Here is a 27,581-nt window from a genome sequence, read left to right as displayed (position 1 = left end):
CATCCCGTCCTGTCTGAGTAGTGCACATACTTCTGCTTCTCTGTGGCCTGTTCCTCTTGGTTCGTATCTTCTTCTTCCTCTGATTCTGGGTAGACTACTTCAAGACATACTTACAAGACATAGTATTTTGAAATGGGTCCAGATACAGTAATTGCAAGTGTATGGCTGTATAGTTCAGGTAGAACTAATGATACAGAATTGTGCTATTGAAACAGAGTTGGATAATACTTCTAAGTCTTCATGCATTTTAGGTAAATTGAAACTCCTAAGTTGCTTTGTTCCTTACCTAACATGACTTTGTAGGCAGACAATGAAATGTCATGATTTTTTTTTTTAATGCAGAGTGAAAGTTGTTCTATACTCTTCTAGACAGGTGCATGAGTTTAACTGCTCAGGTGTTTCCCTTCTTTTAGACAAATGCATGAGCTCCTTACTAGAAGTGGCCCTGTCTGGAAATGAGGAACAGAAGCCATTTGATTATAAGCTGAGACCTGAGATTTCTGTTTATGTTGATTTGGCCTTGGGTTGTACAAAAGAGCCAGCAAGGAGCCTCTGGATCAGTATGCAAGACTATGCTGTTAGTAAAGGTAAGATGTTGGATATGTATATGTGTGTGTTAAAACCGTATTGCATGCATCAACTACATGCCTAGCAGAATCCCATCTCTTCTTTGGCAATGACTTTAAGTTCTGCAACATGATAAACTTAATTTGTGGTCAGGTTCCACGGTCATTGTTTTGCCTTTTCTGTTATTCACTTTTGACATTGGTTCTAGTGTTTGGCAAACATGAAGTTCAAAGTTCTTTTTTGCTCCAAACTGGAAGAAGGAGGCTCTTTTTTGCTTACTCAGTTGTTGGTGTTTCTGTTTTCCTAGTAGAGCAGAGTGAAACTTGTAATTAAAAAGAAAAATTGATGGGGAGGAGGTGGAGGAAAGCAAAGTAACTTGCAAAATATGTTAGGAATGGGGTGAAGTCATCTCTTGCTTTTCAAGTCACTGGGAGGCTGGCCTGGCAATTTTAATGGTTCCTCATGCTGGTTGCCTAAAATCTGGGTTCCTGCTCAAGCTTCCCAAGTCTCCTTTTAATGAGACCCACTAAGCATTGTGGTTGTGCTGTAACTTTCTTCTGGACCCAGAGATAATTTTCTGTAGCTCTGGCCAAGCAGGCCAGACCAAGAAGAGCAGAAGGTGTTGTGTGCCTTATGGGGGCAATACAGAGAGTTCTGCTGCAGAATTCCACCGATGTAGGAATTTCAGTAAAAATGCTGGTTTTATGTTTATAAAATCTGAGATGAATGGCCTAGTAAGTATAATTTTGGTTACAGAATTGGGTGTTTTAGGAGTGGATGTGGTTCTGCTCTGTTCACAATGCCAGCTGGCTGACAGTTGGATGGTTATGGTTAGCGTAGCATCAAATGCAAAGTAATGGAACTTGCTGAAGAGCAGGTATGTTAGACTGAGCTTTGTGTAGCCAGGTAAGTTTTTGTGATTTCTACAGCTGCTTGCATAGGTAATATTTATTAATAGATAATATTTAATTGAAAAAGTATTCTGAGGATATTTGTGAGAAAGTGGGACAGTGGTTATTTTTTCCCCTTGAAAAATGATGGTTCCTTGTTGAGGTTTGCTTGGCACTTTGGTTATTTTATGGTAGAACAGTATCACTTTCATAATGGTTCTTTCTAAAGTGGGGAAAGATTATTTTGAGACCTGAAAAGTGAGTTTCTGGAAACACTGGATGAACCTTACTTTTGATACCTGAAAATGTGTCTTGTTAATTTTAGCAGTGAAGCTGGTGCTTAAGCTGGTGCTTGTGTTAACAGTTGGCTTTCCTGCTGGAGATGAGGCTTTTTCACTGCAAGTGGATCTGCAGACTAATTCTTTAATGTGGTTTCTCCCATGTGTGAAAGAGCAGAAAGTCTCTGAGCCAGTGCATTTCTAAGCAAGTTCCCTGTAAATCGGTAACGAGAAGAGCTGCTGGACAGAGGGGTCGCACCCCCAGTTCAGCTCCTTGGGGTTCGGGTCACAGTTTGTGTCGGACCCTGGGCTGTTGGATCTCAGTGCCCTGAGAGACCCACCTGCGTTTGTCTGAAGCAGCATATTGATGAGTTATTAGTGCTGATCTTAAGCATTAAAACTGCTTCTAACTTGGAAGATTGAAGTGAGCGAAGATTTTTTTTAAGATGTCGTTAAAAGTATATTTCTTGGTTGGAAAGAGCAGCCAGTTTTGATGAATCCTTTCTCTTTTCAGACTGGGATACTGCAACTTTGAGTAATGAATCACTCCTGGATACTGTGTCCAGGTTTGTCCTTGCAGCTCTTCTGAAGCACACGAGTTTACTGAGTCAGGCTTGTGGGGAGAGCAGGCAAGTAACTTAAAGCTACTTTTAAAGTTCAACCTCAGTTTTTAAAAGAAAGTTTGTATGATTTTTTTCCTTTCTGCATCTCTTTTTTAGGTACCAGCCTGGCAAAGCCCTGGCAGAAGTCTACCGCTGCGTATATAAAGTTCGGAGTCGCTTGCTTGCCTGTAAGAACATGGAACTTATTCAGACCAGATCATCCTCAAGAGACAGATGGGTAAGGCTGTAAAGCTCTTTTCAGTTCTTCAGGCTTTACTGCGTATTAAGGAAACGTGACATAATATTGGTTTTATATTTGCTAGTATTTTGGTTCTGTCTTGTCAAAAAACTTTCAGGAACTTTCAAATGAAAATGGACAATGTCGGATTAGGAGTCCATTCATCTGTAGTACGTGGTATTAAATGAGTTGAAGGAAATGATTGATCGACAGTATTTGACTCAAGCACAGCCTGAGCCTAGTTCCGTCTTCTGTATTTAAAGCCTTGTCTTTTTGTTGTTTATTTCACACAACAGCAGAAGTATCATTTTGATAGGGAAAAAACTTATTAAATACCTGTGTCCTTTTATGTTCATCTTCCATTTTGATGAGAATTAATTTCACTTTATGTATATTTTTGTAAATCAAGATGTTAGATAACCAAGAATCTGCTGATGTTGATACTCAAGAACACTCTTTTACTCGTACAATTGATGAAGAAGCAGAAATGGAGGAGCAGGCAGAGCGCGACAGAGAAGAAGGACACCCAGAACAAGAAGATGAAGAGGAGGAAAGAGAACATGAAGTGATGACAGCTGGTAGTAAGTACTGGTTATGTGTATCAATAATGAAGTGTGCTCTGGAAGGACAATATATTATTGTCTCTGAGGTAAAACATAGCAATTATTTAAAAGATGATGAAATATTTCTCTGTATAAAGATTGTGGTAAGTTTATTTTTATAAAATGGTGTAGTGCTTGTCTTGGGTCAGAAAAGCCTTTTGATACAAGGGAATATGAATTCCAGGCAACGGGCTGGCCTCGTGCATGGTTCTCAGGGCATCTGACATACACCAGCATTTCTTATACACATTATCTACAAGACTAATCCGTTTCATTTTGTTTTCTCTAAACTTCTTTGCAATAGATCTCTGAGTATTCATCTGTAATTATATAGCGAATTTTTGCTGTGTTAGTATGTGTTAGCTTGCATGCAGTAATCTTTGAAGGGTAGTGTTATTCTGAAGTTTGGAGACAAAACTGCTATTGATAACAGTGGGCTGAGTTGGAATGCACTTTTACCTTTGAGCATCTCTTGCTGAATCTGTTAAAAACTCAGGTTTTAGTCAAAGTTTGGCATTTTACCATATTTGCAGTACTTCGGATGTAACGCAATTTGCAGTACATTGGTTGTCTAAAAAATATGTTTAATTCTTCAGAAGATATCTCGAAAAAGGTGAACTTCGCAAGCCGTTGTTATGCTGACTTGGGCTTGTAATCAGGTTAAATGGGCTAATTCATACTTAAATTTTTCCAGCTTTAGTGAGGCAACATACAGCCAGACTCAGTTGTTTTTTCTATTGTTAGCCCAGTGTTCTCAAAGACAGAGATTGTTTTAGCCTTTGAAAATTACTGTAGAATTAATATAGCCTAAAAAAGAAAACTGGTGGACTTGAAACATTTTTTATAGACTTCTTTTTTTTTTTCTATTCCAAATATCGTTCCTCCAAATACTGTTAGAATGTTTATCTTTTCCAGCCTCTGCTGTCATCACCTGTTTTGCTGTCAGGGTTTATATTCCCCGTTAGGGCTCCCATATTCCTTTTTGGGATCCTAGAGACCAAAATGTATGTTACAGCTTTAGTGTCTGTGTGATGTGTCATTATATCCACAAGGCACTGGGCTTTCCTGAAGGTGCACTATGGAGTTGCAGTTCACGTTGATGAGGTGACATACGGTTCCAGAAGGGGTACAGCTGTGGCACCTGCTCAGTAGATGCAAAATGCTGTTGTGCTCGATGTGCAGTTGTCCTGTGCAAGTGCTCAGTGTTCTCAAATTCTACCTGGGCAGAGGTTCTGGATACAATGAAAGAAATGCATCCAGACATATCCAGACAGAAAGTAATGTTATGAGCACAAATTGGTAGGAAGATGATGATGATGACATTTTTACTGGAGAACCTAAGGGAAGCTGATCCTGACATGCAGAGATCAGTTTGTGTCCTTGATGCTTTGCTGCTTCTAACAATTAATATCAATGAAAGGAGTGTTTGGATTTACCTTTGCCTTTCCAAAAAACTGAACCTTTAAAATCACAATTATTGAGTCATGAGAGCTTTGAGTCTTTGGGCAGAGATGGTGCAGTGTCTCACACAGCTTCTTTAGAAGAATCTGGCACATAAGACAGCAGCAGAATTAAGCCAAGTGAAGGCTTAGAATTTTGATAGGATCTTTATTGTACTGACCAAAGCTAATAAAAGCCTGAAACTGTTTCAGTACTGAATGTCAGATATGCATACAGATTTGCAGAAACGTTACTTTCTATACATCTGCTGGAAGGAAACCATGAAATAATCTCTTTCTCTCTGATGCCATCCAAACAGGAGTTGGGTTGCAGTAAGACACTGTAAGATTCTGTCAGATTGCCGTGTCCTCTTCATTTTAGACTCAATATGGTATAAATACTCCATTTTACCTGTTTGCATGACTTCTTTTATAGCTTTGAATTATTAATGTATTCTTTTACTGGTAGAAAAATGTTTGTTCTTCTTTGTAGTGGGGCAGTTTATGACCCAAGATGTAAATTAATTTTTCATTCTGTGTAGCTTTGTCTAGAAGTTAAGACCTTCTTTTTGTGTTGCACGTTACAGAAATATTTCAATGTTTCCTATCAGCCCGTGAAGTAGCTCGCAGTCGGGATCGAGATAGGCTGAGCACTGGGACAGGGACTAGACTTGACGATCCAGCTCCTCAGTCTCAGCAGGAACGGAGGATCAGCACTGATCTGACGGAAGGTCAGGATGTCTACACTGCTGCCTGCAACTCTGTGATCCACAGATGTGCCTTGTTGATTTTGGGGGTCAGCCCCGTCCTCGAGGAGCTCCAGAAACGCAGGGAGGACGGACAGTTACAGCAACCTCCCTCTACCGCTCCTGAGGGGGTCGGACTCATGACAAGGTGGTTCGCTCTTCTCTGCTTCCTTTATAATTGATTAAATAACCTCAGTTTTCCTCTCAGGCTCAGATTTTTTTTTTAAAAAAAGAAGAATTTTACCTAGAGCAAGGTTATATTTTTGTTGAGAGCAGTGATTTTTCTCAGTTCTGTCTGCCACATTAACTTGAACATTAGCAAGAGTTTATTCTGTGTGGACTACAACTACTTTTCAAAGTTGGGCGTAGCGATGAATAGTTATGAAATCCAGATGATCAGGTGTACAGAACTTTTATAAATATTGCTAACATATTAGCTTGCTCGAGACACTGTGGTTAGGTACAGGAGAATAACAATATAAAGCCAGACAGCTCATTGAATTGAAGAAGTATAAAACTTAAATAGTATAAGTGCTACCTAATGCATTTTAATTTTGATAACCTGAGATATTCTTGGTAACACAGTTTTATTCTAAACCTGACCTAGGTTTAGAGTCTGCTTAATCTTCTACTGTACAGAAACCCTGCTCTGATATTTTAAATGAAGATATTGACGGCAAGTTCAGAGGGAGATTATATATATTCAGTACTTTTTTATTCTTTTTGCCTCTTTTTGGAAATCTAGTCCCTAAAGCAGAGGTGGCAGCCTCTGGCATTGTCTAAGTGACTTACATCTCCAGCATATCAACTTCAGGATACATTTTATGGGTGGGTTTATAATAAATTGGGTACTTTTTCACCAACATACTCTGTTTCTTGTCCTCAGCTCAGAAGTGCTGCACTTGAGTGCTCAGTCCTTTGAGGTTGCCATTTGTTGAGTTGACCAATAAAGCTATTAAGAAGTAACAAAGTTTACTAGTACCCTTCATGACCATAATAACTAAAGCCATAAGCTTTCTTTCCTCTTTACTGTCATCTTGTGATGGTCTGTGATAGTCTGCTCCCAAATAAAACTGTGGTACCTGCTAAATTTGACTGTCAACTCTTATTTTGCCTAATATCAGTATTTTCTTTTTTCTGTGTGTGTGCACACGAATGTGTGTGCACCTGAAGCAGGAGTGAAAGTCTTACTGCAGAAAGTCGCTCAGTCCATGCAAACTCAAACTACAGACTGATGAAGTCAAGAAGTGAATCTGATTTATCTCAGCCAGAATCAGATGAGGAAGGTTATTCATTGGTAAGTAAGCTGGCATTAAGTATTTAGAGATTGTTAATATCATATTTAGATGGAAAGTACCTCTTAAACATCTCTTTAGTAACTGTGTTTCAGTATAGAGGTCTCTTCTAATAACCAGCGTTGTTAAGAGAAAGTGCTGGTGCTAAAACACCAATTTAAATTATTATAGCTCTATTAACTTTCTCACTTTTATAGGTGCGGGATGCATTTTAAATACTCAAATCATATGCACCATATGCATGTGCCTAAAGAAATAAGGCTTTTATTTATCTTTTAATCTAGAGTGGAAGACGGAATGTTGATTTGGATTTGGCGTCATCTCACAGAAAGAGGGGTAAGTTTTTTTAATGTAGTGAATATTGACCTAATAACTAAGTTAGTATTTCATAAGTTGAAACGTGTTTGCAGTTAAATACAGTACATAATGGCAATCGGGATGTTAAAACTGAATATATAAAATAACATTTAAAATAATTATTACCTTTTGTTTATTGTGTTAAATTCTGTTGTTTTGTGGCTTGGATACAGCACCTCTTAGGTTATAACTATTCTAGTTTTTGGAATTGCAGTGCTCTCTTGAAGCAAGTCAGGATTTCTGTGAGGTCAAGGAGCTTTCATTCTGTTTTCACTTGTGTGGCTTCAGGAAGAAAAAAATTGGCAGAGAAGTTTAATATCGAGTAGAACACTCTATTCTTGTGCTCACAATCACCTTTACTGTACAATGGACTCGAACATGGAGAACTTGTATCCAGAAAATACCGCTTCCGGTTTTGCATCCTCTCAACACCAGTGCACCTACAGAACGAAGCAACCGCTGCTTCCATTGCTCCAATATAAATCAGATTTTTAGTTTTTGTGTTGCTTTCTGTCGCCACTTGCTTCTGGGGAATCTCAATCAGCTTCTTTACTGAAGGTGGTGAGGGGAGCAAAGGGTGTTTGTTTACACAGAGACCAAGAAGTCCCACTTGGCTCTGGATGATGCGCAGTCTCTGCTGGAATTGTGACTTATCTCTGTTGTGTCTTTAAAAATCTTGGGAAAAGGCTCACAGGAGTTAGACTGGGTTATGACTTGCTTTAATTACAGAAGCCTCAATAGTGTTAGGTAGCATGAGAGCTCTGGTTTAATAGCCTTCTTCATTAAGCAGACTACTGGGAGGTTACTTACTTTTTGAAGTCCCGTGGAACTGTAAAGCAAACTCTCTAGTGGCAGCACTCATTGCACTTCAATTTGTAAATAACGTGGAAAGGAATTCCTTGTGCCTGGATAACCAATTGAGCCAGGTGAGCAGGTGAATAAATTTCCTAGAGCTGTTCATAGTGTGACAGCAGGGTGTATGTTGGATTCTCTGTGTTAGACCAAACAGCCTCTGTCGGCACCCTGTTCTGCACTCTGTTCTCTGAAGCCTGGTCAGCTTTGCCGTCAATCTGACACAGAACTCTTCACTTGCCTTCCTCAGAGTAACCCAGGAAATCATCTTGGGTTCAATGTGAGATACAGATCATGGTTCCTGAACTGTTGATTAGACAGGTGAAGTTGTTACGGTCATGGGCTCTAGAAAATGAGGAATAATGCTCCAATAGACTTTCTCAACCAACCAGTCTGTAGGAGTTTTTCATTAGAGAAGAAGGTTCTGCACCAGGTGTTTTAACGCTAGGGAGAAACACGACTAAATGCAGTTGAACTATCCAGAGCCTAAAGAAGCTCAGATAGCTCATTTGCAAACCAGACCCTGGGACAATATGTACCAATATCTGTTTTCTGGTACTGGAGGATGGATTTACTGTCTCATGGTACTTACAGATTTCTTTTGTCTAGTTTGGCAACTGGAAGTTAGTCAGCATATGGTAATTAAAACTTTTCTCCTTGTGCTGGATATATATATATATATATATATATATATATATATATATATATACACGACAGATTTGGTTGATCCCGATAGCAGACTCACACAGTGAATGCAGGTGCATTTACAGGGAAACATTCCTGATACTCGTATTGGGGTCAGGAAAAGGTCTACAAAGGTCTGTGTGACCAGGTGGACAAGCTGTTCAGCTTGGTGCTATTTAAGGTCTTCCTTTCTTAGGAAATGTCTGGTTTTGTGAGTCCTGGTTGATTTAGAACTGCAGCATGGCCCAGCGTTTGGTGACGATGGAACTTGCAGCTGTTCGGGGTTGTCCACCCCTGGTAACACAGGCTGAAGTGCTAAAAATACCACAGTCCCTATCAAGGAGATTTTGACTGGTAAAACGCCTTCAGTTTGATCTTTATTCTTGTGATACGCCATGACTAATAAAGGGGATGTTTACGTTCACTGCTACTTCAGCTTGAAGAACAGGAGAAATCTAAATTCTTACACCATACTGGCATTGTGCTTGGGCTCCATCCTGAGCTGCTGGCAAGAGATGAAGAAACTCCACCAGAATGAGCTGTCTGCATTTGAATTTGCTGCGTTTGTTAAAAATCAAAGGATGAGAAGAAGCCTGGTTTCCTGTTCACGGCAAGTAAACCACTGTAGAAAAGACGACCTATAGAAGATGACAGCATTGTTCCTCAGGATGTTCTCCAGCTGGATTTTTAAGCGCCACTGAAGTCAGATTCCCATGAAGCAACCATTACACATTTTAATGAGAAACAAGCAGCAGATTTTTATTTGTTGGGTGTTTTTTTGAGGTGTTCTCTCCATACGCATGTTTGTGCCTTGTGCTCCTAGCGCTTCCACATACAATCCGCTTTTCTGCCCTTCTAAATGTGGAGAAGGAGAGAAAGGAAACATGTATGCCATAGATGTGCTAAAGGAGGTCTCTGTTTTGACAGTTGTGCAGTACAGCACAAGTAAACATGGGAAACACTTAGTGAATTGCAATTAACAGAAAGTAAAGCCTCCTTTTTTTTCTTGTCCCTATTTCTACAAAACAGCAATAACTGTGGTTGCTTTAAGGGACTTAGAGCAGAACTTCTCGAATTTTGATTGGATTGAATGTAGATTTGGCAGTGTTCGGTGCGAGTCTTAAGAACCACAGGAACCACTTCTCATTCTTTCAGTTGAAGTTTAGTGTTCAACAGATTCAATTACGTTTCCTTGTACGTGTGGTTTTTAGAAGCTCCTTACTGCAGTTTGCAGCAGTCCCTTGAGAGTATTTGTTAAGTGTGTCACCATAAACTGTGTGAAGGAATATGAGAAGCAGAGCTGATTGGAAGGCAAGGTTATTTCCTGAACAAATTTCTTTCTATCACCATTGTTTTAAGAAATTTCCATAAGATATGGACACGAGCTTCCTCCCGTCTCTTCTTAACAAGTTTCCTAGCATTTAACCACACCACTTGTTACAGAACTGTGACCACACATGATGTTTCTAGCTGAGGTTTTGTAGTGTTAACTTATACCCAACTATACCCTCTGCACACATCCTTGAAAAGTTGTTAAAATAATGACGTGTGTATAGGGTATCAGTGAGTGGTTCTTTTATAACAGGCAAGTGAGTAATTCCCATTCAAGTGGATTGCTTTATTTCAGAGTTTCTGTTTATTAGATGCAGTAACTCGTTATTCAAAATTCAGATAGCAGTTCCTTAATAATTGAATCTCACTGTTGGTTGTAGTCTGATTTTTATGCTGTGAAAGCTGTTCCTATTCATAAATTGCAATATAGAAAACTAGCAGTAGAAAATCTTCACATACTGTAAGTTGTTTCTATGGTCTTGCAGATAAGTATGAAAGGAAAGCATTCTCTTTTTATGTAATTAATGTCTTAGCCACTCAGTCCAATCTTTAATCTAATTGCCATCCTCATTTGTTGTATCTGTTTGGAAACACGATGCATTATTCCTGCTTCAGCCCGGGGGTCCTTGGAGTATCCTTGATATTATTTAGTTATTTCTGAATTAGTAAACTTTCCTTCTATTCCTCCAGAAGAAGTTCTTTTCAATACTTTTGCTGTAGGGGGTGATGAGCACGTTAATATTTCCCACTCATATCTAAGCCTTTTGGGGTTTTTTGTTGCTTAGATTCATCTTTTTCCATTTTGCAGATCCTGAGATTGTGCCTCAAAACGTACCTCTCCGTTACAGTACCTGGGGGATACTGTGCGCTGCATTAGATGCTTAATAAAGAATGTGTAATTAGCAGGGCAATCGTAAGCGTAGTTACAGACACATAAACGAGAGTCCTCCAGTCTTGGATTTTCTTAGCTTCACATAACCTTAGTTCAGTGACTTCTGGTGTGCTTGTGTGTGCTCTGGTATTTACTAACGCAATTGGGCAGCTCTGAAAAAAACAGCAACTTAAGTGAAATCTAAATTAAATTGAAATCATTTTGGGTACCTGTAATAATGTGAGTTCTGCATTTTTAAATTGAAAAGTCGTGTTAGAGTAAGGGGTGTAAACATGTCTTGGTGTTTGCATGTAATTGTGCTAAAGGGGATATATTTTTTTTTCCTGAGAAGAAGGTGGAGAATTTAGGAAGTCTGTTACCTAGGCTATACTAATTCAAAACAAGAGTAAATATTTTTGTTCCCCCAAACTTTGCTGCTTGATATATTGTTATATTGACTGAGCTGAGACTGATGGTTTAAGTCTAAGTCAAAATAATCTGAGGAAGAGATTTTAAGAATATGTTGCCTTGTGTTTCAAATGTCTGCTTTTGTCTTCTGATTCCTGTGTGGTGCAGTGTATTTACTGCTTTTTGGCCAGTTGAGCCCCAGAAAAAAGAAGAGCTTCAAGCAAGTAACTGATGGCATGTTTCTTTTTTTGTCTATAGCTTCCCTACATATTTTCTGTTTTTTGGAGCGTGTATTACAGCTGTGCCACATTCATGTAGAAAACTCATTGTTACAAGCTGGCTTATAAGTACAAGTAAACTTTTTTTTTGTACTGTGAGCTTAAAGCTTATTCTTATGTGCAACTATTCCTGTGATTGTAGAGGCTTATGGAAGTGCTAAGCTGCAATCAATTCTGTGTGATTGGCGTTACACAGAATCAAGCTAAGCTCTAATATGCAATCATACTTTTGATTCTTCAATCGATATTTAACTCTTCAACAAAAAATTGCTTTATTTCAGATTTGTGTGCCCTAATTCTTAAATGTTTTTGGTTCTGAAGCATACTGCTTTGACTTCTGACATGTTTGTCTTTAAACTCTATACTTCTAGTAACAGCTTCTCCTGTTTTACATTTAATCTGTATCTCAAAATTGTTGGACTTTTCTCCTAATTTGGAACAAGTTTAAATTGTTCTTAATGTAAACATTCTTTCATTTAATACTAAAGTTATTATCTAAGACATCGCCTTTTTAAAATCTGAAACAGTTTAGGTGTTTTATGGGGCTCTTACAAGGTTTCTTGACTACCAAAACCAAATTTTCTTGAGTTGTGTTGATTCTTGAAAGGTCCCTTAAAGCGTCTGATTTAAGGCGTTGGAATCGCTTTTTGCTCCTTTACAAACCCTTTACTGTGTGCTGTGCTTCCCAGTGGCGCAGCGCCGCCTGGGGCAGGGGCGGCAGGAGGGGAACGGCGCTTCGGAACCTGCCATGTGGGCAGCATCTTGTAGACTTGGGCACGGTTCAGCTCTGCTTCCTGCAGGCGGTCAGGGCTTCATTCTCCATTCACCATGCATCTGCTGGGGAGCTCCTTCCTGCACAAACCCGGATATTCTAGCACCCTGTTATTCTGCTCTGTCCTGTTTAGCTTCTGTTTCTCACCTGCCATTTCAGCACGTAACTTAGTTTTAAATAGAGAGCTTTAAGACAAGCTTTTAAAGAATTAATACTAAATTTAGGGTAGGGTGGTATCTGTCTTTACTTTTGTTTTAAATATTGCCACCAGGTATAAATTGTAAAATTGAGTAAGATGATTTCCTTAAATTCTTTCATGACAAAATAAATAGTTCTGTGTAAACCAAGTAATACCGCTGTAATACATAAACCAGCACAAATTAGAAATTTGATTACACTTTGAAAAGTGGTGTTTAAACTTAATCTTTGCATTATCCAACATAAATTGGCATGCCAAATTTTTGTCAAATATCTAATAGGACCTAAGTAATGTGATGGTTCTTTTTGAAGCCATTGCAGTCCGTTCAGTAGCAAGTGTAGGAATACCATGCAAATGCACTTGAACACTATTTACAGAAAAGGAAATGGAATGTGAACAGGTTTTCGTAACTCATAGCCCTGACAACTGCATGTATTGGCAACTGGGTGGATATTAACTACGTTATTTACACAGGAAAAGCAAAATTTCACAGTATTTTGAATTTTTGAGTTGCATGAAGGTACAAATTGTGACCTGCAGGAGCAGATTGACAGCATAATCACATTTTGCCTTTACCACAGACGAGAATGGTGGTGAACAGTTGCCAGGAGCATTGTTCTGAGTTCAAAACCTGACTTGTCTCCTTGTTCCGTGAGCAGCTGCAGAGAGGGCTGCTGCAGGTCGGCAGCATTTACAGGAGGTCCTGGAACTGGCATCCAGCAGTTACCATTGGAACTCAGCCTCACCGATGGGAGAGCTTTCAGCACTTTCATTGCTATGACTTGGTGTGACTTTTTCCTGAAAATGACTGTTTCTTAGCGTTTGAGGCTAATGCCCTGCAGATAGCTTTATAGAACTGACATGTTACTGTAGATTTGTATGAGTACTGGGTTGTGATTCTCCAAATTATATCTGTAGCTCATTGTGCACAAGAGCCATTAATACTTCAAGATTCTATGTAGATTATTTAAGATAATTCAAACTAGAATGTCAAAGTGAATTAAAACATCCAGTAGGTTTCTATATAGATCTCCAGACATCACTTCCCTATGTAGACGGAAGGTTCTTTTTTGCGGGGTCTGCTCTCTCGCAATACCTTGCATATCTCCAAGTCAGCAAACAGCATTTACAAAACCACTAACATATGGACTCTTGTGTTGTTAAATGTATTTAAGTGACGTGTATCAGTTAACTGCTGATGGAGGTGACTTCAGTGCCATTGCACTCATTGTGCCAGGAGTAGAGTTCTAGCAAAACTCTTGTGGAAATGAGATCAAATGCATGGTGATCAATAAGTTGCCGTGCTGCAGGTTGGTGACTGATGCTCATGTGAAGAAGGACATTTATTAATGATGGCCAAGTTTCACGTAGTGTAATGACGTGCTGATGTAATCGGAAATACTGGAAACTAGACTTGTCAAATTGCCCGATGATGAAGATATAGATCTAATACATGCTGCAGATAGTATTTAATATACGTGTATCTACTTATCTGGAGTCCTAACAACGTAAATACTCTCTGTTAGTCTAAAATAGAAATTTTCTGTTCCCTTCTTCCGTCATGAATTCCATAAACGTTTTATACAGAATGACATTGTGCTTTTTCCAAACTGTAAAATATGTAGTGGTGTGATTAAAATAAAAAAAAAACGCTCTTGTTTGATGGTTAGTCCTTAAAATAAATATCCAAAGTGCACAATTTATGTTGTAGCACATCTTTTCTTTACTGTTTTGTCATTTAGCTGCAAAGCATTTTTATTCAGTGTTCTGGCTTAAAGCTGAGCAGCTTGAGTGGCTTCTATCCTTTTGTTTTCTCCCTTGGCGGCACCTTGCAATACTGCTTAAGACAATTAAAAGAAACAGAACCTTTCCTTTAGGGAAATTGCTCTGAGTTTGAATCAAGTGTTTTGCTTTAAGCTGCTTAATGCATGGGATAAGTAACATGAATATCCGTTTTCCACCTGTATGAACAGCAGCAGCTCAGTCTTTACCTACTGTCAAAATGTGTTGCCTGACAAACTGAGATTTATGAGACTTCATTATGTAAATCTTTAGGAACAATACACAGTCAAGTGGATCCTTTAAGTGACTCCTGGGCTCGACTAAAACACAGCAGAGATTGGTTGTACACGTCGTCCTACTCATTCGTCGAGTCCGATTTTGATCTCTCAAGATCCCTTGGAGTTCACACTTTGATAGAAAATGTTGTCAGCTTTGTAAGCGGAGATGTGGGGAACTCACCGGGATTTAAGGAACCAGAGGAAAGTATGTCCACCAGTCCCCAGGCGTCAGTCATCGCAATGGAGCAGCAGCAGTTGAGGGCTGAGGTAAGTTTCAGTTGAATGCCTTTTCTTATTCTTCATACATTCAGCTCATTCAAGAAAACAGCTACCTCATTTGTTCCCGCTTGTGACTGAAGATGATCTAATTTCTGAGAATACTTGCTGCTTGCTTAACACTGTCTTTCACCTGCCTTCATTTTTAGCTTCGTCTGGAAGCACTTCATCAGATCTTAGTGCTTCTGTCGGGGATGGAGGAGAAAAGCAGTGTGCCATTAATGGGAAGTCGTCAAGTACCAGGATTTCAGTCTTCTTCATTGCTTACTTCTGTCAGACTGCAGTTCCTTGCTGGCTGCTTTGGCTTGGGCACGGTAGGACACGCGGGCGCCAAAGGAGAGAGTGTCAGATTGCATCACTACCAGGTACGTACTTTAATAGCTGCTGCTGTTTCAATAAGTGGGTGATAAAAATGTATCAGTCCTTATAATATTTATTTGTTTGGCCCAGGATGGTATCAGAGCAGCTAAGAGAAGTATTCAAATCGAAATCCAAGTGGCTGTGCACAAAATTTACCAGCAATTATCTGCTACGTTAGAAAGGGCTCTGCAAGCGAATAAGCATCACATTGGTAAGTGAAAACCACATTTGCAGACTGCATCCCCTGCTTATGTGTTTAACAAAGCAGACTGGGATATTAGTGACCAGAATTCATTGAACTATGTCTGACATCTTTTCCTAAGAGAGAGCAGCTTGTTAGCCTTTTTCTATCTTTATTTTCCTCAAGCGTTAGCTTTTCTTATTTTGAGACTTAGAAGTATTGTCAGCCTTTCTGTTTTGCCTCTCAGTCTTCCACAGTCACCCATGTCTTTGGCACTTCAAAATGATTTTTAGGTTTTTCAGGGTTAAGTCGTTTTCTCAAGCGATGAAAAGTCTCCGATCTTATTTCTTTAATTTGAGTGAACTTTCTTTAAACCCAAACCCAAAGCACAGGTTCTCTTACCTGTTTTGGAAGCCCTTTCTCCCTGACCTTCTGCACCCAGACGGTGCTGTGGGCCTCTCTCCGTGAGGGACAGCTGGAGCTCTGCACCTCTGTGCTGTCGTACACACACGGGCTGGGAGCTTCAGTGCAGCAGAGAGGTCTGGAGTTCCGTTTGTTGGGAGAGCCCAGTGGACGAACGCTCACACCTGAATTGTTCTGTTGTTTCGTGTAAAATGGAATTGAAAGAAATGTATTGACAGTCAACTTGGAGCACAAGTAGAAAATGAAGTATTTCACCCAGTTACCCTTACCCTAGAGAGAAGACTCTGGTTTAAATTTCACCTCAGAACGTCCACATCACAAACTAGATCTACCTTATTTTCTTCTGTGAGAAACCTGGACATACGGGCTGCAGTGAGTTAAAGGGAGCTGTGATGGTGCATCAGGAAGACTTAACTTCAGGTTTCTGACAGAGAAGGCAAACTCTTTACTTGAGAATTCATTACATTATTTTAAATCTAATCTGCTGTTCTTCTGTCTTACTATTCCTACTCTGAACAGCTTATTAATGAAAACCAACTTCATTTTCCTCTTAGAAGCACAGCAGCGCCTTCTGTTGGTCACAGTCTTTGCTCTGAGCGTGCACTACCAGCCCGTTGACGTCTCTTTGGCCATCTCCACGGGTCTGCTGAACGTGCTGTCCCAGCTGTGCGGCACAGACACCCTGTTGGGGCAGCCACTGCAGCTGCTGCCCAAAACGGGCATTTCTCAGCTCAGCACAGCTTTGAAAGTCGCCAGCACGAGGCTCCTTCAGATCCTCGCCATCACCACGGGGTGAGTGTGGATTCCACCCTTGCTTTCAGAAAACTTCATTATTGAGCTTTTCAGCACCCTTTAAAAATAACTTTTCTTTTGTGGGAGCTTTCCTGAGGCCAGTAAATGTTGTTCAGAAGCATGTGAAGAGGCAAGTAGGTACATTATTCATAAGAAAGATGCACATAAGACTGATAAATATTTTTAAGCTGCAAGTGAGGAGTTTGGACCAGAATAGCTAGAACTTTATGCTCTGTAAACTCTGTGTTCAAGCATTCCCCATTTTTCTAGTTGGGCTCTGTGTCCAGATCTGTTAGGTTGGAATGATGAGGCTTTTTGTTGCTGTGTAAAAGTCGTTTGTGTAAAAGTCACACCAGTAACGTGGCAGGAGTTCTTCAGAGCAGGATGTTGTGCTTCTTTTCAGAATATAAAGTAATTTTCTGAGGAATACCGGCCTCTGCTAGACCAGGGAACTGCATCCAAAATCCTGCCAACACGTAAATATTTAGTTTAATTCAGTAAAGAAAAAAGCAGTAGAGAAAGTGTTTTCTGTTTAGAGCAAGAGTATTATTTCATATTCAGTACATGGCTCTTCATTTCAGTGTTCATACCACACATTGCATTCACTTGCCATATCCATTATGTACCAGAAAACCCAAACCAAACCACAAACCCAAGATGCTACCTTTGGAATTGCAGTGGGATGTGCTTAGTTGAGTAAGTTGTTCTTTTTCCCCAAGGACGTTCTGGAAATGTATCATTTGATTCCAAAGATTGTCTTAAAAATAGGGTTCAAATAAGAATAATCTGCAAGTGTATGGCGGAGAATGAGGAAAAAGGGACCTGCTGCAAGAGGATGTGTGAGAATTGGTGCTGTGTTAGGCTCAGTTGTCATTTGCACCGAGTTTGTGGTTGTTTCTTTATGTGATTCTTCCTTGAATCGGCTCTCAAATATTGGTACTTTATCGTATGTGTGTGCATAGAACCTACGCTGACAAGCTGAGCCCCAAGGTGGTCCAGTCGCTGCTGGATTTATTGTGCAGTCAGTTGAAGAACTTGTTATCACAAGCTGGTGTGATGCTTATGGCTTCCTTTGGAGAAGGGGAGGGTGAGGAAGATGACGCAGAATCAAAAAAGGCAGATTCGACTGGGGAAAATGAGAAGAGAGACTTCAGAGGTAATTGTCTGGCATCATTTCTGTTACAGGTTTGGAATAGCAGAAAGCATGATAACTCACTGAATGCTGTATTTTGATTGTTGTTGGGTCAGTCTTAACTCTGTAGATCAGATTAAATAAAGTCATCATATCATTTTCTGCTCAGTTTGGATTTATATATACTTGATACATAAATCAATTTAAGGGCAGGAGCAGGCTGAGAATAAGAATTACTCCAGCTAGTTTGGATTTAGGAGTACAATACTGTTTTTATCATAAAATGAGGAATTGGTAGTAGGTTTTTTTATAAACGTGGTCATAGGAATTTAATTACCTGAATTTCAAACTGCAAGTAAATATAGCTTAATTCAGGAAGTTGTGTTTGCTTTGTATGATGCAGTTTGTAGTCTGAGTGGGTGGGAAGAGGTTGACCCTACTTGTCATATTAAAAAACCTGCAACAAAAGATTTTCTAAAATATTTATATTTTTACATAATTTGCAGTCCATTAATTAACATTTTGAATTTCTTTGGAAGTTGTTGCCAGTAACAAGCACTGCTAATAACATTATAATAATAAGGGTGTAAATCAAAACTTTTAATTTAACTTTGCAGCCGCCCTCCGAAAGCAACACGCAGCGGAATTGCACTTGGGAGACTTTCTCGTGTTCCTGCGTAGAGTTGTGTCTTCTAAAGCGATTCAGTCTAAAATGGCATCTCCCAAGTGGACAGAAGTACTCCTGAACATCGCTTCTCAGAAGTGTTGCTCAGGTAGGGCCTTTTCACAATGTGCTTGTGGTCACTTGCAGTTCCTGCAAACTGGTCCTGTTGGAATATGTGTTACATCGTGAGAGGCTGAATCTCAGTTCAGTAGCTGTGTGCAAGCTCCATTCTGGAAAATTGTGCACAGGGGGTGTGCGGCTGGTGTTGTGGGTGCATTCCTGGTGCAGAAGTCACTTTGGGATTGCTAACGTACTGTTCCATCTTTAGGAGTTCCCTTGGTTGGCAATTTGAGGACGAGACTTCTTGCACTTCATGTACTAGAAGCTGTATTGCCTGCTTGTGAATCTGGCGTTGAAGATGATCAAATGGCTCAGGTCTTTATGTTTTGTTTTACGCTTTTGCATCTGTTTCTTCAAAAAGTGCCGTTAAACTTCTAAATGTTTCATAGTTTTGTTCAGAATTCAAGTCAGGTGAGGCTCAGTGTAGATGTTTGCTTATCTAAGAGCACTAAATATGTTGACACTTATACCTACAAACCAGTGTAAAACAATATAATTATTTGTTGTCCTCATTCTGGATGTAAAATGATCTGACGTGTTTTCTAACACTCCAGGTGGTTGAACGATTGTTCTCCCTTCTGTCTGACTGCATGTGGGAGACTCCAATAGCTCAGGCTAAACACATAATTCAGATAAAGGAGAAGGAACAAGAAATGAAGCTACAGGTAATGATGTTTTTACTTTCTCTCTTGGCTGCATGCAGCTGAGTTACATTTACCACGAATACATTCTCCTTTTTCTGCCAGAAGCAAGGGGAGTCTGAAGATGAAGATGAGAATCTTCCCATCCAGGAGGTGTCCTTTGACCCTGAAAAAGCCCAGTGCTGCATTGTGGAGAATGGGCAGATCCTGACTCATGGCAGCGGAGGGAAAGGATACGGCTTAGCGTCCACTGGAGTTACTTCTGGATGTTACCAGTGGAAGGTATGTTGTGTCAAAGTTTATTTCTTAACTTCTGCTACTTGTTTTGGAAACGTACTATGATCCGTAAACAACAGCTACCTGTGTTTTTTCCCTTATGGTGACGTTCTTGAGTGGATGACATTTTAGGAATGTTAGGTTTACGGTTGGACTGTACGATCTTAAGGCTCTTTTTGAACCTAAATGATTCTGTGAATCCAACGTGAAGAGTTTGTGGCTGCTTTTCAGCATTGCCATTCGGGTATTTCAGTACACAGACTGGAGGCTGCAAATATGCATTGCTTGTTTGGAGAGGTGATGGTATAATACTTGTCCCTGCGATCCATACTCAGCACAAATGTGCATTGTCTTGCAAAAGTTACCTACTGAAATATGTAGATTTTGAATTTTTTCTTTAGAAAAACACTTCACAAAACGTTTTGTTTTCTTGCAAAAAGAGACATCAGCCTGTCTGAGTGACAAGACCACCTTTTAATACCTCATCTGGAATGACTGTTTCAGGAAGACAGATACATACAGAGTTGTAGTCTTTGTTAGTACTGTCTTTGAGTAAAACACTATTACTCCTTTTTTTACTTGAATCTCTGTAAATCACTCACTGTGAACATGAGGAGCAAAACTTGTTTCTGTAATATTATTTTTAACACTTGTAATCTAACTTCAGCGTGTGTATGTTTTGAGTCTGGAAAAAAACCAACTTCTTGATATATTTCCATACAGTTTTCTTAATTATTAATGGTTTAAATGACTTGTTAATAACTACCCTTATGCACCAAATGTCATTTTAGAGCTAGAGCACAATTTTAGCTTATTAGCTTATTTATAGTTTATTTGTTAAAACTTCTGAGTAAACCAGTTTAAACTATACATAAATGTGCATAAGGTGGATCTTCATTGCTTTATTGTGCTAAAATGTATATTCTTGACTTCTTTCCCCATTTGTTTGTTTCGTTTTGCCTCCTAGTTCTACATTGTGAAGGAGAATCGGGGCAATGAAGGCACATGTGTAGGAGTTTCTCGCTGGCCAGTACATGATTTTAACCATCGCACCACCTCAGATATGTGGCTTTATAGAGCCTATAGTGGAAACCTCTATCACAATGGAGAACAGACTTTGACGTTGTCCAGCTTTACACAAGGAGATTTCATCACATGCGTATTAGATATGGAAGCAAGAACTATTTCCTTTGGTAAAAATGGAGAGGTATTTAACGTTAATTGGTTCTTTTGGTGTTTTTTACAACAGTAATTTGGCATGGATATTTTATATAAAGCTAAGCCATGATAGTTAAGACATGTGACAGTTTCAGTACTTACAAGGCTTATATTACAGGTATAACTTTGTCACGTTTCATATTTTTGCTTGTTAAGGTGTTCTGTGTTTGGTTTTGGTTTTGTTTTAACTAGGAACCAAAACTAGCTTTTGAAGATGTGGATGCAGCGGAATTATACCCTTGTGTTATGTTCTATAGCAGTAATCCAGGAGAAAAGGTAACTTGAGCGTTTATTTGCGTAGGCATACTGGTTTTGGCTGATGCAAAGTCAGTATTCTTCGTAACAGTCTGTATGGTGCTGTGGTTTGGATTTATGACCAAAGCAGTGTTGATAACGCCCAGTGTTTTAGCTACTGCTGAACAGTGTTCACACGGCATCAAGGCCGTGTTCCTCCCAGGCACACGCTGGGGTAGCAGGAGGCTGGGGAGGGGCAGCAGCCGTTCAGCTCACTTACCAAAAACCAAAGGGGTTTTCCATCTGGTGCGGCATCATATACAGAATAAAACTGCAAGGAAGTTCGCCAGGGGTTTCTGTTGCTTGGGGTCTGTCTGGGCATCAGTCAGCTGGTGGTGAGCGACTGCATTTTGCATCACTTGTTTTCTTTTGTTCTGTTTTATTGTCTTTTTTTCCTCTTTTTTTTTTCTTTTTCTCTCTTTTATGCACAAAACTTTCTTTATCCCAGCCCGTGAGTTTTCTTACTTTTGCCCTTCTGATGCTTTTCCTCATCCTGCTGGGGAGTGTGATCGAGTGGCTGTGTGGGGCTCAGCTGCCTCACCAGGGTTAACCCTCAGCAACAGGTCTAAGTTTCTCCTTTCCCTTCTGTTCTCCATGTCAGTGTTATGGATGTTGTTTTTTTGGGGGCGTAGGGGTGGTAGCTAACAAGTGCTGAGAATGTCACTGATTATTCATTTTGGCTCATGATGTACATTGCACTGCATTACTTGCGGACTAGCCAGACTTTCCATTGTGATTTAAAATGTATTTTATTGTTTAGAATTGAGTTATAGACTTAATGTTTTACATACAGAATTGCATTCCCAAGAAACCAGGGAGAATGTAGGATTAGGAATTCCAGATAGTCTTATGTGAGAAACCATGAGTAGTTGTGATTTCAGCATCCTAGAGTTTGAAGGGATGCAGGTTTCCATCAGTGTTAAGGTGGATTTCCTAGGGAGCCCAAGCAAAAAAAGAAAGTGCTAGTGGTTTTTACCATAAAATGAGGGTCTTCAGGTACATAGGGAAGATAACTTTTAAACTGTTCTCTTTGAACCCTTAGGTGAAAATCTGCGACATGCAGATGCGTGGTACACCAAGAGATTTGCTGCCTGGTGACCCCATCTGCAGTCCCGTTGCCGCAGTGCTGGCCGAAGCCACTATCCAGCTCATTCGTATCCTTCATCGCACAGACCGCTGGACACACTGCATCAACAAAAAAATGATGGAAAGACTGAACAAAATCAAAACATGCCTTAAAGAAGCAGGCCAAAAGCTGAAGAAAAGTCGCTCAGTTCAAAGTCGAGAAGAGAATGAGGTGAGAGAGGAGAAAGAAAATAAAGAGGAAGAGAAAAACAAACACAGTCGGCACGGCCTGGCTGACCTTTCGGAGCTGCAGCTGAAGATGCTCTGTGTGGAAGTGTGGCCTGTTCTAGCGGTAATTGGTGGAGTCGATGCCGGTCTTAGAGTTGGAGGACGGTGTGTGCACAAGCAAACGGGCCGTCATGCCACCTTGCTTGGAGTAGTGAAGGAGGGCAGCACATCTGCCAAAGTCCAGTGGGATGAAGCAGAGATTACTATCAGGTATGCTCAGATCCTACACCTTTCACAATCTAGTAGTGGGTTGTGCTCAGAAATAAATCTTCAGGAGTAATGTACATTTTACACTAGAGTCATGCTGATCAATTTTTTTAAACTTAGACTTCAACATTTGTTTCTTTAAAACAAATAGTATGCGTTAATTTTTTATGCCCTCTAGTAATAAAATGGCGTGTATATCAAAAATACATTTGATAGTTTACAGTTGATGAGCATCATTTGACTTAGATTTGGCCTCTGGTTGGGATGTGAGCAACTTGCCAATTTTCCTACATTTGAAATGAGGATTGCGTAGTTTAGAATTGGTATGTGTGGGCTAACTAGAACATTATTACTGTCTTAATTTGCTACAGCTCCTTGGTTATATCTGTAAAGAACACAGATTTTCATTGAGGGTCAGTGACGCTTTGGCTGTAAATGGTGAAGCTGGTTCTGAAGAGAGACCTGATTGGGTTTATCAGAGTTGAGGTGTCTTTGCTGCCGTGTCAGTTCCTTTCTCAGGGGACTGGGAATTGCTGCATGGGGCTTGAGAAGTGGTTCAGGTCAGGAGATGGGAGTCTTTGTTCATTCTGACCTGCCCTAGAGAGCTAAAGGAACGCCCCTGGCTGAGATACTAACACTCCAGAGCTCTTCTGCAGATGATGGTGAAAACTGGGGAGGAGCTAGAAGGAGCTGCTTCTGTTTCCACCCATCTTGCAGACGTGCCTTCAGTGGGAAGGCACCTGGAAGGAAGCTCTGAACTGAAGCTCGGGGCTCCTCTGGGCTCGCTGGTGCTCTTGTCTGGAAAAGATTTGAGTCACTAAATCTCTTAAACTCCTTCTGGTTGTAGTTGAACCGTCATCTTCTGGAGGAACAGAAAATTACAGAAAATGATCACTGACTATAGATGGACAGATAGACTGACGTATCTTACCTGTGTCTGTTGTGTTATCTGACCTGTCTGACTTTTTAAAGTCTCTGTCCTCTAAGAAAACCTGTCCTCACATAACCAGAGTTCTCATAAGCCACGAGCAGTGTGCTCCTCGTGCTGGACAGTTGAACAGGAATGTGAGGTCAATCAAAGCTTTTCCTTAATGTGAAAAAACTTCAGGAGAGTTTTCTTTCTAAGCTTTTAGAACTGTTCACAAATTCAGCTCAGGTATGATTGTAAAATCTGGCTTAGGGTAGTTTTTCCTTAGTAGAAGTCTGTTACATTTTTCCAAATAATATAGCAGAAACTTCGGTCAGCACAGAATGCATAGCTATGATGATGCTTCTGGGTTTTAACGCTTGTTGTTGAAAACCTGTACATGCTTTGTTGCCTTTTGCCTTTGCTCTGATACCATGCCTCCCCATTTTCTGTTCATAACCTCATTTTCCCGTTTACATTTAATTTTTACAATTGGTTTGCTTATTTTATTAAATATATTTTACATCTTACTTTGCCTACATTATTTCCTGTACTTTCCTCCTGTCTCTCCCTCACTTGCTTTTTCCTGTGTCATTCTGATCTTTATTAAAGCTTCCCAACTTTTTGGTCGCCTAGTGATACTCCATTGTATAATCTGGAGCCCTGTGAACCGCTGCCTTTTGATGTGGCAAGATTTCGTGGACTGACAGCTACTGTGCTGCTGGACCTTACCTATCTGACTGGTATTCATGAAGATATGGGAAGGCAAAGCACCAAGAGGCATGAGAAGAAACACAGACACGAATCTGAAGAGAAAGGGGAAATGGACCAGAAAACGGAGGGTGATGCTGGATCAGATACACGAACAGGACAAAGTGCTGATGATAACAAAGGACATGGCGCTACAAGCTCTAAGTCGGAAAATGAAATTGCTTCCTTTTCTTTAGAAGCATCAACGCTAGGGATGGAATCCCAGCACCAGCCAGCTGAAGGAAGAAAGAAGAATCACGAACATTCTCCAAGAAATCATGATATAGTGCAGTCAGAAATCAGAGCAGTACAGCTGTCTTATCTTTATCTTGGTGCTATGAAGTCACTCAGTGTTCTCCTCAGTTGTAGTAAATATGCTGAACTATTGTTGATACCAAAAGTCCTGGCAGAAAACGGTCACAACTCGGATTGCGCGAGTTCTCCCGTAGTTCACGAAGACGTCGAGATGCGCGCTGCCCTGCAGTTCCTGATGCGGCACATGGTGAAACGGGCGGTCATGCGCTCACCCATCAAAAGGGCTCTGGGACTGGCAGATCTGGAACGAGCACAAGCCATGATCTACAAATTAGTGGTTCATGGGCTGCTAGAGGATCAGTTTGGTGCCAGACTGAAACAAGGTACGTGTTCAAAATCATGGAGGTATCGTGCTTAGTTATTTTTTTTACTTCTCTTAAAATTAATAGTAACAATGATAATACAAATAGCGTAGTCTCCTAATTTTGTAGTGGTTTTACGTTGGAGGAATCTTAATCGAACAAAGAAGTTTTACAAAGGTGTTTTGCTGTTCTTAGATATAATACTGACTTTTTTGCCTTTTCCCCAATTTCCTGTTTTAGTAAAATGCGAATGCATATCAGTCAATCAGAAACATAAGTTTCTAATTTGTCTTTAATATTTTTTAAAATAAAATGAACAGTTCTGTGTGTACTTGTCAGAACAATTTGTATGTGACATAAATATCATCAAGTTCACTGCTGTTAGATGTGATTGTGTGCAGTCACGTTAACAGATGATGTTGAGCGTGTCTGTGTGTTCAGGGTGTAAGGAACCTGTGTTTGTCTGTGAAAATCTCTAGATCAGCTGCAGGGCTTTGGTTTTGAAATACTGTTTTCCGAGGGGTTTTTTTCAGAGTTATTTGGCACTACACTAACAGAAGCTGAAAAGAAAATGTTTTTCCCTTTCCTTCTTAAAAATACATCTATTACAGTTTTCAGCTTCAGGGAAACCATTAGAATAAGTTTAAACAAAAAGAATCTAAAATATTAAAGCTAATTACTGAACTGTCTGGTTCTTCACTGTCTTGAGGACGACTTCTAAACCAACCAAAAAAACCCTTCAAAAATCGGTTACACAGCTGAGTTAAAAATAGCTTTATAGTTAATCAGCTCTGTTTCCATATCTGCCACCTCTTTCCTTTCTGCCTAGGAGAATAATCCTAGCTGTCAGAATTATAAATCTAAATATCATGACATCTAACCGAGTAAATGGCTTCTATTTTCATCTGGAAATACTTGTTTACTATTTACCTTTCATTGATATGACAATAGTAAGAGCCAATAGACTGATTTCTTCACCTAAGTTATTGGCAGAAGTATTTGTATGATGTGCATTTCTGCACACCCATAACTAATTACAGTTATTTTTGAAAACTTAGCCACAGCTCCTCTTTTGCTCTACACAATGATACTGATGTTCCTATGATGTCCTTTTTCTGTTGCAGATGTAGATCAACAAGCAGAAGAAGGTGACCAGGCTCAGCAAGCCCAGACCCCGGTCACAACCAGCCCTTCTGCCTCCAGCACGACGTCTTTCATGAGCAGCTCTCTGGAGGACACGACCACTGCTACCACCCCGGTCACGGACACCGAAACAGTCCCGGCTTCGGAATCGCCTGGTGTGATGCCTCTCAGTCTGCTTAGGTAAAATAGCTTTAATGTCAGCGTGTGTGACTTTGTGGCTGTGGGGAACCAGTTGTGTAGTTTATATGTCTAAGCCCTTGAAAATGCTGGTATTTGTGTTTCCCGGCAGGCACCGCCTCTGCAGAAGACAGAATTTAATTCATTACCTTGCCTTACAGAACATGTGTTACTAGAAATAAAAAGCTCTTAAACTTTTAATATAACTGTGTGTATATATATATGTAACATCTGAATTCTTCAAGACAGGATAAAATACCTTCCTTATGTTGTCCTTCAGTTCTCATGTTTAAATTACAAATGACTGAAATTCTGTAGTTTTAACAAATAGTTACTGATTCTCAGACTAGAGTAGATCTTATTTTGTAGGTGACATCCTGCAAGGTAAAACCTCAGTTCATCCTATCCTCACATACAGCTAGTTAAACTGCAGAGGCTATTTCTGACATAAAGAAAATCTGCTTTCCATTCAATAGAGTCCTGTTCTAAGTTTATTAATTCTGTTGATGTATCTGACCTCCGTTCTTAGAGTTTTTGCAGATATAATTTGGCAAAAGCCAGAATGATGTCCTGCTACCAGGACAGTGAAAGTAAAATACTCCCTTGATTTATTAGTCAGGCTGAGTTCTGAACAAAGCAGGGAAAGGGGTAGAGTGTTTCCTTCTTTCATCTCCTAGGACAGCTCTTGGTCTAGGAGGGTGTTTTAGGTGCATACTCAGAATTGAAGTTCCCAGGCAGAGGTGGTAGGAATGAGCTGTTCCAGCAGGGTTTTCCCACCCACCCCAGTGTCTGTGTTGTGTTGTACCCTTACAAAACTCAGTGTGTGCACTCTAATGAGGTGTTTTCCTTGTGTCAGGCCATTTTCAGCATAGCTCTTTTTAATATAAACATATTTGGTTCTTTTTTGAAGGCAAATGTTCTCCAGCTATCCAACTACAACTGTACTTCCAGCACGACGTGCTCAGACTCCTCCCATATCTTCTTTGCCAACATCTCCTTCAGATGAAGTTGGAAGGAGACAAAGTTTGACTTCTCCTGATTCCCAGTCGGCACGGCCAGCCAATCGTACAGGTAAACGTGTAGGCCGTGTAAATAGCAACATGGACAAGTTAGGAACTTTGCAGAAGTTTAGTGTGGTGTTTTTAAGACGTTGAAAACCAACAGAATTTCTTTTTAATGCAACCTAACATGCAAAGCGTTGTTGAAAACCTTTTAACGGCTGTCCTAGGAGAAAACACTGTAGATTGTCTGGCTATAGACTTCCTCAAGCAAATGAAATTAGCTTTTAAAAGCTGTGGAATGGATTGCAAACTACATGTATATAACGAGAATGCAGTATAATTGGTAATTACTAAAAATGTTAATCCGATTTGGGTTTGTTTCCTTAGTTGTGTGTCACTATATAGTGCACTGAGTTTCTGGCTTTTGTTAGATCATATACTGTGTAGAAAACAAGAATTGGTGTATTTTATGATACATACACCAGTGTAGCTCGTTCCAGTTAATCTTGTTTAATGAGATAGAAAGGGTTGTCCAGCCTTCCTGAGCTCCTCATGGGGAGGTAATGGGAGGCTTCTGCT

General features: G+C 40.0%; 2 protein-coding genes across 9 annotated transcripts in view; one reads left to right on the top strand and one right to left on the bottom strand.

Annotated features, from left to right (window-relative positions):
- The window catches only part of LOC136106993 (enhancer of mRNA-decapping protein 3), a 361,619-nt gene that overhangs the window by 255,585 nt on the left and 78,453 nt on the right, over positions 1-27,581 (bottom strand). The window lies entirely within an intron of this gene.
- HERC1 (HECT and RLD domain containing E3 ubiquitin protein ligase family member 1) overlaps positions 1-27,581 on the top strand; it is a 110,977-nt gene that overhangs the window by 51,293 nt on the left and 32,103 nt on the right. For 5 of the 8 annotated variants that reach the window (XM_065847328.2, XM_065847330.2, XM_065847334.2 and 2 more), the window contains exons 19-40: positions 414-587; positions 2,250-2,364; positions 2,455-2,575; positions 2,985-3,156; positions 5,204-5,510; positions 6,539-6,659; positions 6,942-6,993; positions 14,466-14,737; positions 14,896-15,111; positions 15,197-15,317; positions 16,265-16,502; positions 17,465-17,658; positions 18,252-18,407; positions 18,627-18,733; positions 18,973-19,083; positions 19,165-19,341; positions 20,303-20,542; positions 20,746-20,829; positions 21,890-22,410; positions 23,927-24,702; positions 25,806-26,004; positions 26,912-27,072. In XM_065847328.2, the coding sequence (XP_065703400.1) occupies positions 414-587; positions 2,250-2,364; positions 2,455-2,575; positions 2,985-3,156; positions 5,204-5,510; positions 6,539-6,659; positions 6,942-6,993; positions 14,466-14,737; positions 14,896-15,111; positions 15,197-15,317; positions 16,265-16,502; positions 17,465-17,658; positions 18,252-18,407; positions 18,627-18,733; positions 18,973-19,083; positions 19,165-19,341; positions 20,303-20,542; positions 20,746-20,829; positions 21,890-22,410; positions 23,927-24,702; positions 25,806-26,004; positions 26,912-27,072 (4,635 nt within the window). The remainder of the gene's footprint in view (positions 1-413; positions 588-2,249; positions 2,365-2,454; positions 2,576-2,984; positions 3,157-5,203; positions 5,511-6,538; positions 6,660-6,941; positions 6,994-14,465; positions 14,738-14,895; positions 15,112-15,196; positions 15,318-16,264; positions 16,503-17,464; positions 17,659-18,251; positions 18,408-18,626; positions 18,734-18,972; positions 19,084-19,164; positions 19,342-20,302; positions 20,543-20,745; positions 20,830-21,889; positions 22,411-23,926; positions 24,703-25,805; positions 26,005-26,911; positions 27,073-27,581) is intronic. The other 3 variants (XM_065847333.2, XM_065847329.2, XM_065847332.2) reach the window with 3 other exon arrangements.

The sequence above is a fragment of the Patagioenas fasciata genome, chromosome 12 (assembly GCF_037038585.1).
Source record: "Patagioenas fasciata isolate bPatFas1 chromosome 12, bPatFas1.hap1, whole genome shotgun sequence".
Classification (NCBI taxonomy): Eukaryota; Metazoa; Chordata; class Aves; order Columbiformes; family Columbidae; genus Patagioenas; species Patagioenas fasciata.
The sequence above is the reverse complement of the archived record's forward strand: the minus strand, read 5'-3'. Positions and strand labels throughout refer to the sequence as shown.